The sequence below is a fragment of the Ictalurus punctatus genome, chromosome 24 (assembly GCF_001660625.3).
Source record: "Ictalurus punctatus breed USDA103 chromosome 24, Coco_2.0, whole genome shotgun sequence".
Classification (NCBI taxonomy): domain Eukaryota; kingdom Metazoa; phylum Chordata; class Actinopteri; order Siluriformes; family Ictaluridae; genus Ictalurus; species Ictalurus punctatus.
Genome location: NC_030439.2, coordinates 10297936 through 10315342, shown reverse-complemented (window position 1 = coordinate 10315342; position 17407 = coordinate 10297936). Strand labels below are relative to the sequence as shown.

Genomic DNA, 17407 nt, shown 5'->3' with positions numbered 1-17407 from the left:
ACAGAGCGAGAGAGCGAGCGAGAGAGAGAAAGAGAGCGCACACAGGAGAGAGAAGCAGAATTATAACTAGTATTGTTATTGCTGCACAAACCCCTGCGTGCTGCTGTTTACACAGAACGCTATTTCAGCTCAAAGTAACAAACTACTGAGCTTCCTCCACATGTGCAAAAGAAGGACGTCACGTCAGCTCACGAGCAGACAAATACACAATACGGATCATTTATCCACTGATGGACGGATCCGAGTGCTGCTCAGCAGTCTCATGATTATAGGGCAAAGTTAACGGTTTTGCAGAGCTTAATAGAAGAGAGTGAAAATAGCTCAGCAAATTCTGGGTCATGAAAAAATGTGTCGATGACTTGCATAATTACTAGTGTGACAGTGGAAAAAAAAACGAAAAGAAAAAACTGGATCACTCACATTTCAAGCCTGGACCTGAGACAACCCTCTGATACTCAAACCAGATCATCTTCATTCCTCTTAAGCTGTGAGGACTAAAGAGTAGTGTTGATTCTGTACGTCTGTCTGTATCCTCACATAATTCCAGCAGTCTCATTTCCCCCAAAAAATACCACAGCAGGGCAGGAGGTGCTGCGTCTGTTTATCCTCACCGGGCTGCATTTCTATACGAGCAGCCGTGGCTCTTCTGTATGAAGTAGGAGATCTCTACTAAACCATCAGACCCCTCCATCATGCTCAAACAGAGCCCTTATTCTACCTGCACACTGGTCCTGTGCAGGCCTGTCTATACAACCACCTTTAACTCCACCCATCCTCATATTACACCACCGCTTCTTTCTTCTCGCTTTTTCCCCCCAGTCTCTTTGGCATCCAAAATATCAGCAGCAGAATCAGGATTACAAACAAGTCCCCAAAGACCAGAATGAATCTGCAAACACCTCATCATTTGATCGCTCGCTCCAAAATCACAAAATCTACATACAGGCAGATGGCAAATTAAAGGGGAAGAAAAAAAATTAGGAGGAGTTTTAAGCCGTTTCTTACACGATCTTGCATCCTTGTCGTCCACCGCCCGAGTTCAACTCCAGTACTCAAAAAAGTACCGAGGACGTGTGAAATCACCCGGATGTGGTCTTGATATCGAGGATGCATCGGCGCACCGAACCCATAACGGAGTCCTAACGTCTTTTTCATGACTATAATCTAAATATGCTTCCGAAAAGAACGATTTTGATACAGGATTCAGACTGATATATATGAGGTTGTTGAAAAGTTGAATTTATTTCTTGTAAAGATGCGTTCTATGTCCTCCTGTCCTTCAGCGTTGGTTCAACTGAGGTAGCCTGGCAGGACCGGTCTTCACGAGGACGCGAGTCCGTCCTTAATTCTGTTTCTATTAGAACTGAGAAACAGACTTAAGCGGCGGTCGCACTAGACTTTCGGCATGCGAAATTTCTTTGGAGACCGCTGAGAATATGGGCGGTAACCCGGATATGACATCAGACGCCAATGCTAACATATACCATCTCTTCCTGTATCCAATGGCACCACAATCCAGGCAGGTGTCGATCTTCTACTGGGCACACGTGATACGAAATCGCAGGTCTGAGTTCACTAAACTCTGGAAGGCGGCGAAATGTGAAACTTCTTCTCATGAAGCTTGTGTTTCTGGTCTCCAGCTTTTCACGTGAATGGACGTTTATGGAAACTTCACGTGCTGAAAGTCTGTATATGACCACCCCTTTAATGTCTCGGCACAGATTCTACTCTGGAAGTCTGTGAAACTGTACTGGAGGATGAACTCCGTTCTTCCAAAAGATATTCCCTCACTTGGTGTTTGGTGATGGTGATGATGAAGAGTAGGAGTGGGTGATCGACTCAATTCTTGAATTGGTATTTCTACGATACATGGTGTGTGTGATATATAGGTTTGTGAGCCATTACAAAGCGATTTTTGCGTTGCATTTTTAAAATGTTGGTTGCCATTTCATTTACGGTCTGCCAAATGTAATGCATGTTTTTTAATATGTGTATATATTTATATATTTATTTATTTTTTCAATATTTTTAAATATATTCAACCGAAAAAAAGAATAGAAAGCTTATTTAAAAAAAAGTGCAAGATTAATCACAATACGTTAACATCACCTGTTTCCAGTCGGTTTGTAATCACTTCATTTTAACAGCACTCTCTAACAGGTCACTCCAAAATCTCTCACAGGTCTTCAGTAGGGTTGAGATTTGGTGATTATGAAGGTCATAACATTATTTACATCAGGGGGCGGAGTCATCCTGGACGAGACCACGCCCATAAGGAGAGCATTGGATAATGGACTGATTTACAGTGACTATTCCCTCTAAGAGGACAAATGGAACCAAACCATGCCAGTAAAATTCCCCAGGCGGCGGTGGTTCAGGTGGTACAGCGGGTTGTCCACTAATCGTAGGGATGGCGGTTCGATTCCCGGCCCACGTGACTCCACATGCCGAAGTGTCCTTGAAAGACAGACACTGAACCCCGAGTTGCTCCCGATGGCAAGTTAGCACCTTGCATAGCAGCTCTGCTACCATGTGTGTGTGTGTGTGTGAATGAGACCGTGAAAAGCGCTTTGGAACCGCTAAGGTTAAAAAAGCGCCATATAAGCGCAGACCATTTACCATGCAACCCCGAAACCATTTTTCCTTTAACGTCACCCATCTGCAGTTCCTGTACTGGATCGTCATTACGAAAAGTTTGTGAACGTCAGTAGAAGGGAGCTGTGTGTGCACTCAAGCACCAGAGAGCTGGAAATCATTTCTCAAAGATCTTCCCCTGCTTTCCCTCACTGGAAAAGCCTGAGGCCCACAGAAGGAAGCAGGGAGGCTGCAGTAAGTTTTAAATGTAGCGTGGACATCCAGTAAGCAAGAACTCCTCCCACCCAAAAAAAAAAAAAAAAAAAAACATTTGAAACCAAACCAGCCCACAGAGATCCAGGCACATGAATGGAGTGTTTTCCGTTACTCACATTCCTGAGCTTCGGTTAAGCTGAGCTCACGGAAACGGTTGAGTGTGACAGTTATTTTCTAAAAGGGGACGTTGAGAACAGAAAACTTAATCCGGTGCTAAAGAAGGAGGGATCCCTGAAAGCTGGAACGCATCAGGAAAGAGTCGAACCTTGTGTGTTTCGTCACTGTAAGATTTAACAGTTACTCCGACAAATCACAAAGAATTTGATGAAGAAATATAACGCTGTAGGAACGTTAACAGTAATTCAAGGAGAGCTTGAAATTTGTGGTTAAAAACTAGAGTGTCCCTGTTTAAGTGTGTGTGTTTCGATGGGTTTCTAGATGTCTCAGTCTCGCTGTAGAGTGCTGTAGCACACACTCCGGCTGTAGTTACACTCTGACGAAGGCTTCTGTCGTCTGTTTGAACCGTTATCTCCTGTGACTTTACGATATCAGTAAGTCCTCTGTGTGTGGTGAGCTATTTTTGGTAGTGTGAGGTCAACGAGTCTTTGATTGGATGGTTGTGTATGTTTATAGCACAACTGTAGGACCTCTGTGCGTGTGGGACAAAGCTCCAGATCTGGGGCACCATCTTTGCAGACCCCACTATTACACATAAGCGTGTTGTATTACAGCATTCTGCTAAAAGTCGATCGATACTTTGAACCTTGAGCAGAGGGCAGCGAGTCAGATCACAGATTTCCCAACTGCAGCTGTGCGCTAAACCCTAATAAACACATTTCTCCCTGTTAGCTCAAGAGTGGAAATGATCTGCCAGGAGGTGGTGAGAAACTGAGCGCTTCAGCAGCTGAGCCCTTCCTCGCTGACCAATAGCAAGACATTTCAGAGATGCTTACATCATCAGGCAATAATCAGAGCAGGGGATTCGTCAGCCAATTATCACTCCGGCAAATGAAGAGCCATGCAATCAAGTGTGCAGAAGGGTGCCTCTGCATCAGCTGTTATTACATGAGCAGTGGATGTGCAGTTCCTCACCAGGGCTCTACGGTAACAATTTCTTTTAGAAGCACTTGTGTTCCTAATTACAAAAATTCAGGAGCACGATTGAACTTTTGGGGGGGTTTTTAGAGATGGTAATGTTAATGTGCCACAATATAACGCACAAGTACTCATGAGAAAACTTGAGAATTCAGGAACACCGTGTGAGCCATGGCACATTAATTTACCTTCTGATAAACTAAACTTGATATTTCCAGTTAATTTTACAGACTGTATGCAAAAAACAACAACTGTTCCATCTTGTAAACAAATACAATAAACATCAATGTTCAGTGTTTGAAGTCTGCTCCTCTTAAATATATGTAACGCTACCACTATTAGACATTTTCCACTGTCATGGTTCTGGGCTGGAGTCAGTTCCTGAACCGCTCGGTGTATATTGTGTACATATCTGAATAATCTCATACAGGATATGACCGAGTGAGTCATTTACCCGTCAGATGCGAAGCACTTTAGTTTAACGGTGTTCATTAGGGACGCACCGATCGGGATTTTTACAGCCGATACCGAGTTCTTGTCAACCGATCCAGATACCAATCTTTTTTTTCCCGTTTAAGCTTTAATCAGGAGGTCGGTCATAAACAGTTAAATGTAAGCTCTCTGCTCATGGTCACTGTTCATTGAATTAAAATAATAGCAATGAGAAATACTGAAATACTAAATTTAAAGGATATTTGTGTCAGTACTCCAGTACCAATGAATATTCGTAAGAATTAAAACTTCATTCATGGCTTTTTGAAAGGATGTACGTGCATTTTTATGCTATTATATTATTACATCAGTGGCATAAAATGGTTTTAAAATGACTATAATATCATTTATCATGATTATTTCTGGGACAATATATCGGCCAACAAAAGTAGTTATCCAGACCGGCCTAGCAGTCGCACTCGGGCACAGACCCAGACAACCGTCTCAGCATGATTCGCTCGCAGAAAGAGAGCGACTTGGTCCTGAATCAACTCAACTGCGACAGTTTGTATTTTGAGTTGCAGCATTTGGTTTTTGCAAAACGTGAGCTGCTAAACACTTATTTATATAACTGGCTAATACTTCATTGCGTGCCAGCTCCATGTTCACCTCGCTCATCAGATTTTGGTAAAGGTTGTTTTTTTTTTTAACCCTCTTTCGTCAGGTATTTCTGACCAATTAATGAACGTGCACGTTTTCAGCCCTTCACGTCCCACAGTCAGATTTCTTTTGGCTTTTAGGTTCCTTTCATTAAGTGCAGTGAGAAAACAAAACAAACCAAAGAGCAAATTAATTTAAAAAAACTTGCTGCGATTCGGTAACCAGACTAATAGTTATGAAAGCGCCTTCAGAAAGAATAACCGCGGTTACACTTTGAATCAAAAACATTTCCACGTCGTAAAATTATATTTCTTTTCTTGAAGCAGAGATATCAAATATGTCTGAGGCAGAAAAAAATTGAGTTTGGTCAAATCCAGGTTTCTGTGATCTTTCGTTCCCATACACACACTTCACAAATCATAAGGAAATAAACAGTTGAGGAACAAACCTCTTAAACCTCTTGCATTTTTGAGGCGTGTACATTCACTCACCCTGTTGCAGCAGGGTGAAGCGTGTTTGCTGCTGTAGGACACTGATATGTGGGGAAAAGGGGTGTGTTACGGGGGTCAGCCGGCTGCTCAGGCTGCACGAACCGAATGCACATAGCTGAAGAGACTCTCATTGGAAGCGTGGGTGAGGCAGCAGCTTATTTTAACCCCACAAATGTGGACAGCAGTGTGTAAGATCTCTGCAGAATGTGAGAACATGTCCTCTGAGACACCGTGGATGGGTGTGAAACCGCACTCAACCATACAAACACATGCTCCTTTCACACAATGAATCCACACGACTGACACGATCGTACTTCGGACAATCAGGAAAGTGTTTTCCTCCGAAGTCGAGCTGCAGACGAAGGATGAGAAATAAAGACTCATTTCAACACCTCCCTCAGGCCGTCTCTCTCATTTTAGCAACACAGAAAAAATATCTGGATGATAATGGGAAATAAACAGCGAGACTGTTTTTATCGATCGGAACATCGGCAAAGTAAATATTCAAGCATGAACGGGACTTCATCCATAACCTGTCTACATCGAGCTCTCTGAAAAATGATGTGTGCGCTCTCTCAGAGGCGAGTGTACAGTCTGATAGCAGACAGCACAGTGGGGGGGGCAAAAACTAAAATCGATAGCTCACTCAACAAACAAGGAAAAGGTCACAGCAGTGGAAAAGTTGTTAAGTTAAAGGTCCAAGTGCTGTGACTAACTCACTTCAAAAATAGATCATGTTTAATGGCAAAGCTGTTGATCCAGTTTTTGGTCTAAAACACACACAATCAATACATATACATATATACATACACATATACATATATATACATATATATACATATATATACACACATGCATATATATATATATATACACATGCATATATATATATATATATATATATATATATATATATATATATATATATATATATATATATATATACACACACACACACATATACATATATATACATATATATACACATGCATATATATATATATATATATACACACACACACATATACATATATATACATATATATACACATGCATATATATATATATATATATATATATATATATATATATATATATATATATATATATATACACACATATACATATATATACATATATATACACATGCATATATATATATATATATATATATATATATATATATATATATATATATATATATATATATATACACACACACACACACATATACATATATATACATATATACACATACATACATTATATATATATATATATATATATATATATATATATATATATATATGAGAGAGAGAGAGAGAGAGAGAGAGAGAGAGAACACCAATTTGATTATATAAGCATATAGCGGCTTACGTAAGTATTCACCCTCTTGAACTTTGTAGTGTTACAACCTGAAAACATTTTAATTAAATTAACCGTTAAGTTAAATGGATTTAATGGTGTTCTGGGTAATGTTGTTAGTTTTTACTAAAATGTTCTATTGATATTTTGTGGAGCTTTGTCCCAGACGTGTTTTGATGGCTGCTTGGTCTTCATGATGCCGTTTGTGTATTATATCACTATATTCAACACATCTCTATGATACACAATACACATCATGATATAAAGTGTTCCTACCAAACTAACCGCAAAACAGTAGTGTTGCATTTTAATAATTAACCTACTTAACGGGTACAAAAATAAATGGGGGGGGGGGGGGGATTCAGATGGGAGACAGCTTTATTACATTTCCTTCCAGAGTTTGTAACCATCATTAAAAAAAAAAAAAACATAAAAATAACCACAATGTCTCAGGAAAGTTGATCAGAACATAATTAATCACAATACCGATATTAGATGATCGTGTTGCATATGAATACACCTAAACAAGTGTATTTATATGGCTGTCACATGATGCTTTAATCGCACACAGATCATCGTCATTCAACTAATTATTATGTGACTTCTGATGGCATCTGATTGCGACAGAACTAATTTAGGAGTTTCACAGCAACAGGGGGTGAATATTTATGCAATCACAACTTGCATATTTATTTGTAAAGACTTTTGCTTTTGATTTTTCCTCCCACTTCAGTCTTATGGGCTATTTCATGCACATTCATCACATATAACCCCAATTACTTCCGTTTCAGCTTGTAACGCTACCGAATGTGGAAACAGTCATTTGGAGGGGTAAATACTTATGCAAGGCAGTGTATCAGTAAGATAATGTTAATCATTCAGAGCCGGATCATGTCAAGAGATTAAAGTGTTCAGGTTAATCCACTGAGCATGTATATACAGCAATAAGTACTGGCTCTACTGGAGCTGTTTGGAATGAACGCGCTGAAGAAAGGGTTTCATTTGAAGTTTTATTTTATTTATTTTACTCGTCCAGATCCAGACGGTTTGATTCGTGGTATAATCTTGAAGATGTTTCACCTCTCTGATATCCATAACGAAGGATTTCAGATCGGTGATGCAACTCAGCTCAGATTTTCCCAGCTTCCTTTGCCTTACTGCTAGAACACGGATCATCGATAGCACTTCCTCTGTTCTTGTTAACTACGTCACGTTCACAGCAAACGTGTTCGCAGCCCCAAAAACAATCCAGAGAGGAATCATCCTGAATTTAACGGCATTAATAAGCTTCGGCTGAGAAGCTTAAGTGTGTGAGGCGTTCACACGATCGGAGAGCTGAAGAGCTGAGAAGTGTATTAAAGAAACTTCCAACGATCCTTTCGCTTTAGACACAACTCTTAAAAAGCACTGACACTGGAGACTCCTTCCAAAAAAATGTTAATAAACGACTTCTTACAGAAAACCCTATCGAAGACTAGATGTTTTTCCTTCATTAAATAACGACACTTTCCATACAAGTTCCTCTGAATTCTCGGTTACTATGGAAATGGACACGTAGCACTAGCACGAGAGCAATAATATAATTCTGTGATTTACCCTACACCTTACCGACACTACTGTCAGAGACGTGCTGTTCCATAATCCTCTTCTGACCAATCGAATTACAGAATCCATGAGTGCCGTGATATAAACGCAATTACCACAACATGTACTATATGTCTCACTTGTGCCGAGAACCAAAAGAAAGAAAAAAAAACAGAAAGCACATGACAGAAGTTTACGTGCAGTTTCTATCACAGCCCCAACAGCTGCCCTTATGATTCGATTACAAATGAGTTTGGAATAGACGGGCTTTCTGTTTTTTCCTCACTACAGGAAACACTGGAAGACTTTCCCATAGAAAGCCTTTATATTCTACAGATGTGGTGGATTCGATTATTAATGGTGGAGTGTTCGGTTATTAATAAAGTCCATAGTGCTAAACTTGGACTGGTCCTTACCTTTTATCTGACTGGGTACATCACTCTTGGGTTCACATTTGGGAAGCGAGCCATCTACAAGAGAACAGAAAGGAAGGAAAAAAGTTCAATCACAAATAAAATGGAATTACTGTGTAGAAATCAACATGCTCATTCAAGCCTCTAAAGCCATAAACATAGCGACTTTGTCTATCACTACACAGAGTATGTGCTTCATGTCTCTTAAGCTCTTTGTGCGCCTCCGGGACTCAATACTGAGCTCTTCTTCACTCCGTCCCGTTCGCCGTAAAGCGTGCTGGTGGTAGCACAGATGTCGAATTCAGCTTGAACGTCAACAAGTCGCAGCACTGATCGCTAAGAGCTAATGATCTGTAATCACATACTAAATTCTCCAAAGCCAAACAACGTGCTAAGTGTGGCTTTTCGGGGGGGGGTGTCTCCCTGGATGAACTGATGATTATAAGCGAAATGGAGAGCATGTGAGGGCAGAATGAAAGAGGTGTGTGTGTGTGTGAGTCTCTGCATGGCTGGATTGAACTGCAGGGAAAGTTTAATCTTCTTCCTTGCCAAGTTAAACACACTGCCTGCTCGTTCCAGCAACCCTCAAATTGCACGGGGCAGAAAGCCTCCGATGATCACAGGTCGAACGCTGCGCCGTGCGGCTTCTCTTTTTTTTTTTTTGGAAATGTACCGTCATGTTATTCACTTTTCTTTAACACACTGTTGCAGCGCAGGGTGAACGCGCTGGATAAACAAGTGACTGCAGCAAAAACAACATACGACAGAAGAAAAGTACACAGGCTGTGTTAAAACACTGGCCTTAATGATGACAGAATTAAACCATACACCATCCTTCCATCCACAGCCTAGAGCCTGTCCCAGGGAACTTGAGGCACAAGGGCGGGGGACACCCTGGACGGAGTGCCAATCCATCACAGGGCAATATCTCACACACACATACACATATTCACACACTACGGACAATTTGGAAATGCCAATCAGTCTATAACGCATGTCTTCGGACTGGGGAGGAAACCGGCGTTCCCGGAGGAAACCCCTGAAGCACGGGGAGAACACGCAAACTCCACGCACACACAGGGTGGGATTCAAACCCCCAACCACAGAGGTGCGAGGCAAACATGCTAACCACTAAGCCAACGTGACCCCCATGCAGTAATCCGTCCTTAAGCATTATTTCGGCAGTGCGTAGACGTTTCGCGTGCCAGGTGATTGCTAATAGGGATGGGTGATATCTTATCGTTTGCGATATACTGGTGGAAATTCTCCCCGCAATAAGAATGAGTCTTCCCGCGATAATAACGATAAAGCATAGTTTATGACGTATTTCTATGTGCGATGGTCTGCGACCCCTTCGCAGCTCACGTGCAGAGCGAAAACAAGTACGGCGGACGTGCAGCTGAGGAGGAGTTTGTCGCTAAACGAGGAGTTCCTGTTTTATTTTTAGATCAATGTTTGTGTTTCTGAGGCTCGCAAGATCATAGCTATCACTAGTAGCTAAAAACAGTGATGCACAGTACTATATAAATCACTGATATCATTATAGCAATAAATACAAGAAACCTATATCATGATATAGTTTTAAGTCCATATCGCCCATCCCTAATTGCTACTAATTCAAACAGTCTTCCGTCGGGATTACTGACCCACCAGGGCGTAAATCGAAATTACTGACCCACCGGGGCATCCGTCGGGATTAGTGACCCACCGGGGCATCCGTCAGAATTAGTGACCCACCGGGGCATCCGTCGGGATTAGTGACCCACCGGGGCATCCGTCGGGATTAGTGACCCACCGGGGCATCCGTCAGAATTAGTGACCCACCGGGGCATCCGTCGGGATTACTGACCCACCGGGGCATCCGTCGGGATTACTGACCCACCGGGGCATAAGTCGGGATTAGTGACCCACCGGGGCATCCGTCAGAATTAGTGACCCACCGGGGCATAAGTCGGGATTAGTGACCCACCGGGGCATAAGTCGGGATTAGTGACCCACCGGGGCGTCCGTCGGGATTAGTGACCCACCGGGGCGTCCGTCGGGATTAGTGACCCACCGGGGCGTCCGTCGGGATTAGTGACCCACCGGGGCGTCCGTCGGGATTAGTGACCCACCGGGGCATCCGTCGGGATTAGTGACCCACCGGGGCATCCGTCGGGATTAGTGACCCACCTGGGCAGCCAAAATCATTTCAACTATTCAAACACTATTTAAATACTCGTGTTTGCACATTTACAATGTTTAAGATACTGTTATACTTTTAGACATTTAATACATGTTTACCTAAACACATTTAGCCAGGTGTGTACCTTGTGCGCTGTAGTAAAAAAGTGCTCCAAATGAATGGTGGACGTTTAGAACAGTGGGGGTGGGCAGTTAAAGGAAAATAATCAATGACGGGGTGGTGTGACGCAGCCTGGTGTGAAGCGGCGTTACTGTCGCCACCCTAAAGTTGATTGTTTTCCAATAACAGCGTGTTCCAACGTGGTTAATTCCCCTTATGCCACTGCATTGTGCCAACATTAAAAATAAATTCTTGATCATACTTTTCAGTTTACAGCTACACCTAACGATGGGGAACGTCTGTGAAACGAGTTAGTTCTCGTCATCACTTATCCTAAAACAGTCATAGAAGTCACTCCTTTGCCAGTTTCCCTTGCTCCTACTTTCCCTGTCTCTTAATAAACCGGAAAGTTTACCAAGACAAAAAATAGCCACTTATGACAATCTAAATTAAGCCTAAATGAAGGTCTCCTTACAGAAAGCTTCGCCATGTTACTGGATTACTGGAGCTTTTAATTCAGCTTACGTGGAGCAGCTGCCATACGAGTCCCTGAGTAAGTTGTTCAGTGCAGTCCATACAGAGATTTGTAGCATTTTTGTGATTATTGCAGCCAAACTGCACGGAATAGTTTTGCTCTTCCATGGTGATGTTTGTTGGTAAATGAGACCTTTTAGCTGTACTCATGTTCGACACACGTGCTTTGATATGTAAGCAGACGGAGCTTCCGTCGTGGCTGCTGTTCAGAAGACTGTTATGTAATAGTATGAAGGAAATAATCTAAAATGCAATAAAAATGCAAAGGAAACCACGTCACAGCTTTCAAAATGACATTTTACATTTGGATAGAGTGAATTTGAATAGTGAAAGTCCCCGCGACCGCCCGCAGCTGGAGGTACAGCAACCTGAACCTTTATGTAAAAAAATATCCTGCCCAGGAGTGTCATGTGTGCGTGCTTATTATGTGCATATGTGGAAGGCCACATCTGGGCTAAAAGCGTGGCAATGATGAGCTCAGAGGATCCCTGAAGTCGATGGTGGGGGAGGAAAGCAGGAGGCAGGCACTGATGGATAGAGGCATCTCTCTCTCTCTCTCTCTCTCTCTCTCTCATCATCATCATACAGAGGATCTGAGGCTCAGAGATATCCCTCAACCTCTCCACTGAGATGTCATTACCCTACAAGATGACTGACAACCCTCTCACACTCTCTCTCTCTCTCTCTCACACACACACTCACCTACCCCAGTTATATCAGCCAGTACCTCTCCAGTGGGGTGTGTACTGGTGAAAGGAAACCAGCTAAGGAAGGAAAGAGATGTAGAGATAAAGAGAGAGAGAGACGGAGAACAAAAGAGCGCCTGGAATTCCAGAGTAGAAGTGCTGCTTCTTCACATTCCACAAATGGAAATTTCTCTCCTAATGTTCCATGGCAATCAGAGATTCCAGACATCTCAAGAGCAAGGAACTGGAGACCAAATACAAACACTGGACATGGTTGTGATGGCATGCCAAACACATTCCTCTCTCCGAGTACAGTATTGGATGTGCGCTGTGCTTAGAGAAGAGCGTCCAAACAACACTTCACATTTAACTTCAGTGGAGCCAGCGGACTAACACACTGCAGTGCTGGAAAGTTCCTATTAGATCACACGGGTCGAACACAAATCTAACGGCTGGGCGTCAGGGACAAGCAGAAAGTGCGTCTGGGCGGTCTGATGATATAGTGGTCGCGAACAACCAGAATAAAAACTGTGGAACAGTTTTCCACATTCATGCTCACACTGGTTTATGTATATTTGCTTTGGATAAAAGTGTCTGACAAATGAATAAACGTAAATATATCTCTGTCCTTAAGTCATTCCTGATTCCTGTTGCCTACTGCAAGATCAACCAGAGATTTTGGCTCGAACTATTTCTTATTCGTCCGCTAAATGAAACTGCCTCCCGTCTAACAGTGTAGGCCACTGTGGCTACGTCCACATTAATCCGGATTTTTTTTTTTTTAAAGCGAAAACGCATCTTTTTCCCTACGGTTTGACTTTCCATCCACACCGAGACGGCGTTTTCATCCAGCGATGAAGTGGAGCTTTTCGAAAACGCTCTCCAAAGTGGTTACTTCTTAAAACGCAGACTAAAAAAAATAAATAAATAAAAAAACAGATATTCAAGAACAATGACATCTTTTCAGTCAGGTGAGCCGTTCATCTCAAAATAAACAAGATGGTGGACGATGTACTGTGGTCGGTGAGCTCGCGATCACTTTATACAACCTTCGTCACTTTATACAACCTTCACATTGCACTTTTAAATGAATGCAAATGATTTTTGAAAAACAGAACAGAACTATGGACGTGGTTTCTCAGTGGTTAAATGCTCTGGGTTACTGATCAGAAGGTCAGGAGTTCAAGCTACCACTGCTGGGCCCTTGGGCAAGGCCCTTAACCCTCAATTGCTCAGTTGTATAACTGAGATAAATGTAAGTCGCTCTGGATAAGGCAGTCTGCCAAACGCCACAAAATGTAAATGTGAAAAGTAAAAATTTATCCGAATTAATGTGGACGTAGCCCATGTATCGAGCTCTCGTCGCACAGTTATTTAGGTTCGGTTACACTAACTATGATTTCTTAGCGTACTGTACGTTGCTAATCAGCTAACAAACCATTTGAATTTATTTTCCGTGCTAGCTTATAAAATCCTTGTTTGAAATAAGGCTTCTGTGTCTTGTCTGACATATTAGTTGTTTTTTTTTTGTAAGACAGGAACTAAACCAGCCAAATATGCATTTACCGAGTATCATAAGTCAGCTAAATTTACTGTCACGTCTTCTGCATGTGAGGGCCATCTGAAGTTTCCAGGAAACTGGACTAACACATTGGCGCATTTACAATTTTGTCCAGCCCTGTATTGCCAGACATAAATAAAGCTTTATAAAATACACGGTCCGACAGAAATAAACGTCTGGAAGTCTGTTAAGCCTAACAGTGCTATCACAGGACAAATAAGGAAATGTAAATGAAACCGGAATGCACATTCAATACAATCAGATATTGATACAGGTCAGCGTTGAACCCTGGATTGATAACTCTGCAGGCAGAGCTGAAGAAGTGTCTAGAAACCCGTTTAAACACGTTCAAGTGCTTTGACTCTGAATTTAATATCAGGGATATCCGAGTCCCCTCAGGGATGTGCACATCAGGACAGATTAATAACATTTTTCTTTCAAACAAACACATGACCAAGCAGGATATGAGTGTCTCACACTCACAAACACACTCACCCTGTACGAGAGCCCGTGTAAAAGTTTGCGTCGTCTCCAAAAGCCCCTGTGCTGTGAGCCAGAGAAGAAAAAACCCCAACAATGCCACTAAACACGGTGAGTCAACAGCGCGTGTTCCTGACGGGACCCGTGTGCGTTTCCCCTGTAATAAACAACAATCCCTCCCATTCTGTCAACGAGCACATTAAAACAAGCGCATGCTTTATGAGAAGACCCCGGTAATACGTGCCCTGTGATGAGCACTGCGGTGGGCTGCTCATTCACAGATGAATCACAGGGAGGAAAGAGGGGCCCCTCTTCATTACAAAATGCTTCCAGTCTGCCTCATCCACAGCCACTCATTCAATTCAGGAAGAGAGGAAAAATAATGACCTGCTTCAGCAGTGCCGAAATTAATCTCCTGCTTCCCCTTGAAATTTTTATGGAAGCAAAGTGGAAACCAGAAATCGCCGTAGAAGAACATTTCTGGATCTGGGTCGAGCACGGGACTATGATGAGAATTAAACAGGGATTCACGCACCTCTGTCCATCAGACATTCGCCTGAGGACAAGTTCCGGCAGATCAAGTGCCCATGAGGGAAAATAGCCGACGTGTGTCATCTATGTGACCCTTATTTTTGGGGTGAACCAATCGTAAACGTATGAACTAGTTCACCAAGCGTGTGAAAGCTTGCGTGCTCGTCCAGTCACGTGCGTTGGCTGCCTAGAAACTGGCCAGGTTAAAAAATTAGTACCTATATATATATTATACCAACATATGGAGAGATAGATTGTGAAGTGCATTATTGTAGATTAACTGATACAAAACGTGAACAATATGTTCAAAAGTTTGTGGACACCTGACCATCACACTCGTATGCAGGTCTTCCCCAAACTGTCACCACAAAGTAAGAAGCACACAAGTGTCTACAGTGTGTTTGTATGCTGTAGCGTTAACATTTCCCTTCACTGGCGCTCAGAGGCCCAAACCTGCTCCAGCATGATGATGCCCCTGTACACAAAGTGAAGCTCCATGCAGACATGGTTTGGAGTGGAAGAACTCGAGTGTCCTGCACAGAGCGTCCTGACCTCAACCTCACTGAACACCACTGGGATGAACAGGATCTCTGACTGCACCCCAGACCCCTCGCTCGACATCGGCGTCTGATCTCGCTAACGTTCTTGTAGCTGAATGAACACAAATCCCCACATCAACACTAAAAAATCTAGTGGAAAGCCTTCCCATAAGAGTGCAGGTTATTGTAACAGCAAAGGGAGTAAATGTGGAATGAGATGTTCAACAATCATTTGTGGGGTTGATGGTCAGGAGTCCACACACTTATTGTGCAAGCGGTCTATATGATAAATATACCGTTGTCTTTGGATAGTGAAGACAATCAAAGACCACTATGGTTTTGCATAAATGTGAAACAAAAGCAGCTCAAAATGTACATTATACATCGTGCTGCTGCCACATGTTTGGCTGATTAGATAACTAATGGGCGGCTGTGTCTCAGGTGGTAGAGCGGGTCCACTAATCGTAGGGTTGGCGGTTCGTTCCCGGCCCACGTGTCGAAGTGTCCTTGGGCAAGACGCTGAACCCCAAGTTGCTCCCGATGGCAAGTTAGCGCCTTGCATGGCAGCTCTGCTACCATCGGTGTGTGAGTGTGTGTGTGAATGACACACAGTGTAAAGCGCTTTGGAACCGCTAAGGTTAAGAAAGCGCTATATAAGTGTAGACCATTCACCATACCTGCATGAACATGCAGTTGTACAGGCGTTCCTATTAAAGTGGATGGTGAGTGTATATCCTACACTTTAATGAGCTGCTATGGTCATAACAATAAGAAACATCCTGTAGTCACCGCCCAGTGTCTCTTAAGTGCTCTCTATTCTTATCCATTAACCGACTGAACATAAACACTGAACTTCCCAAGAATAAAGTTCATCACTGCACTATTTTTAAAAACATCTGTGCACGACACCACCCAAAAGCCTGGGGAGCTCAGGTACAATGCATCATACACCCTCTACTAGCTATGCAGCTTGGCAGCATGGTTTACTATGACACTGACGTAGGTTAAGAGTAGCTGAATAAAAGAAGGCACAACAGTCCGAGAAAGACAGAACCTGAGACTGACGGAGAGGTCAGAACAGTTAAAAGTTTAACGGGTCTCTGAGGAATTAGCCTAGCAGGAAGTTTGATGGCTCTATATTTTACAAGATGTCCTACTTTACTTTTGGAACCAATTTAAAGTGGAGAAAAAAAAAAAAAACAGCACCTTTTATCTGTGGATAATAATTATCTCTAGCCTCTGTAAAAGATGAGTCACCGTATTATTCGAGCACAGCCTAGACATGACGAGAGGGCAGGGCTCTGTTCTTGGCTGCCTCTCCGATCCTGAAGAATTAAATACGTAAGACGACCAGAAACTTGACAAAATACACACAAAAAAACTTCTAGGATGCTTAGAGATAGAACAAGTTGGCAGAACTGAGACCCGTCAGCCAATGACACACGAGTGTTTCCACGTATTGTCCTGTAAACCCTGTCTGATCGGCCTCGCCTCCGTCCACTGAAGATACAAAATGACAACATCGCCGTCTTCTTTTACTGACGTTCGGTGACAAACCGCTCCAGGCAGAGAATTAGTCGGGGCTTAAAAAATTTTTTTAAAATCTGCATGCTACATCCCAAAATACCCAGGTCAGGTTACAACCCTGGATCCTTCCCCAAGAATGGGGTAGAGTAAATCCTGCCCAAACGGGCCACCACTGTATGAGCGCTTGTTGCAGTTTCCTGGCATGCTACTTGCGTTCAAGAAAAGAGGCAACTGGACCTCGGGAAATCGCCATGAGTCAGGACACAGAAATGTGATGCACTGGAACTATGAGATGAATGTGAAGTAGACAGAATGTGTAACTACCGAACCACGCTCAGTATTGTGTTTGGGTGGGTGTTCAAATGCGATCTAAGA

General features: G+C 42.6%; 1 protein-coding gene and 1 long non-coding RNA gene across 5 annotated transcripts in view; one reads left to right on the top strand and one right to left on the bottom strand.

Annotated features, from left to right (window-relative positions):
• trioa (trio Rho guanine nucleotide exchange factor a) overlaps positions 1-17407 on the bottom strand; it is a 121729-nt gene that overhangs the window by 85174 nt on the left and 19148 nt on the right. For all 4 annotated transcript variants that reach the window (XM_017454336.3, XM_017454338.3, XM_017454337.3 and 1 more), the window contains exon 2: positions 8894-8947. In XM_017454336.3, coding sequence (XP_017309825.2) covers positions 8894-8947 — 54 coding nt within the window. The remainder of the gene's footprint in view (positions 1-8893; positions 8948-17407) is intronic.
• Positions 2380-5273, top strand: LOC108256991 (uncharacterized). Its single transcript, XR_001810382.3, has 3 exons — positions 2380-3133; positions 3289-3401; positions 3700-5273. It is a non-coding gene; the product is annotated as an uncharacterized LOC108256991 (long non-coding RNA).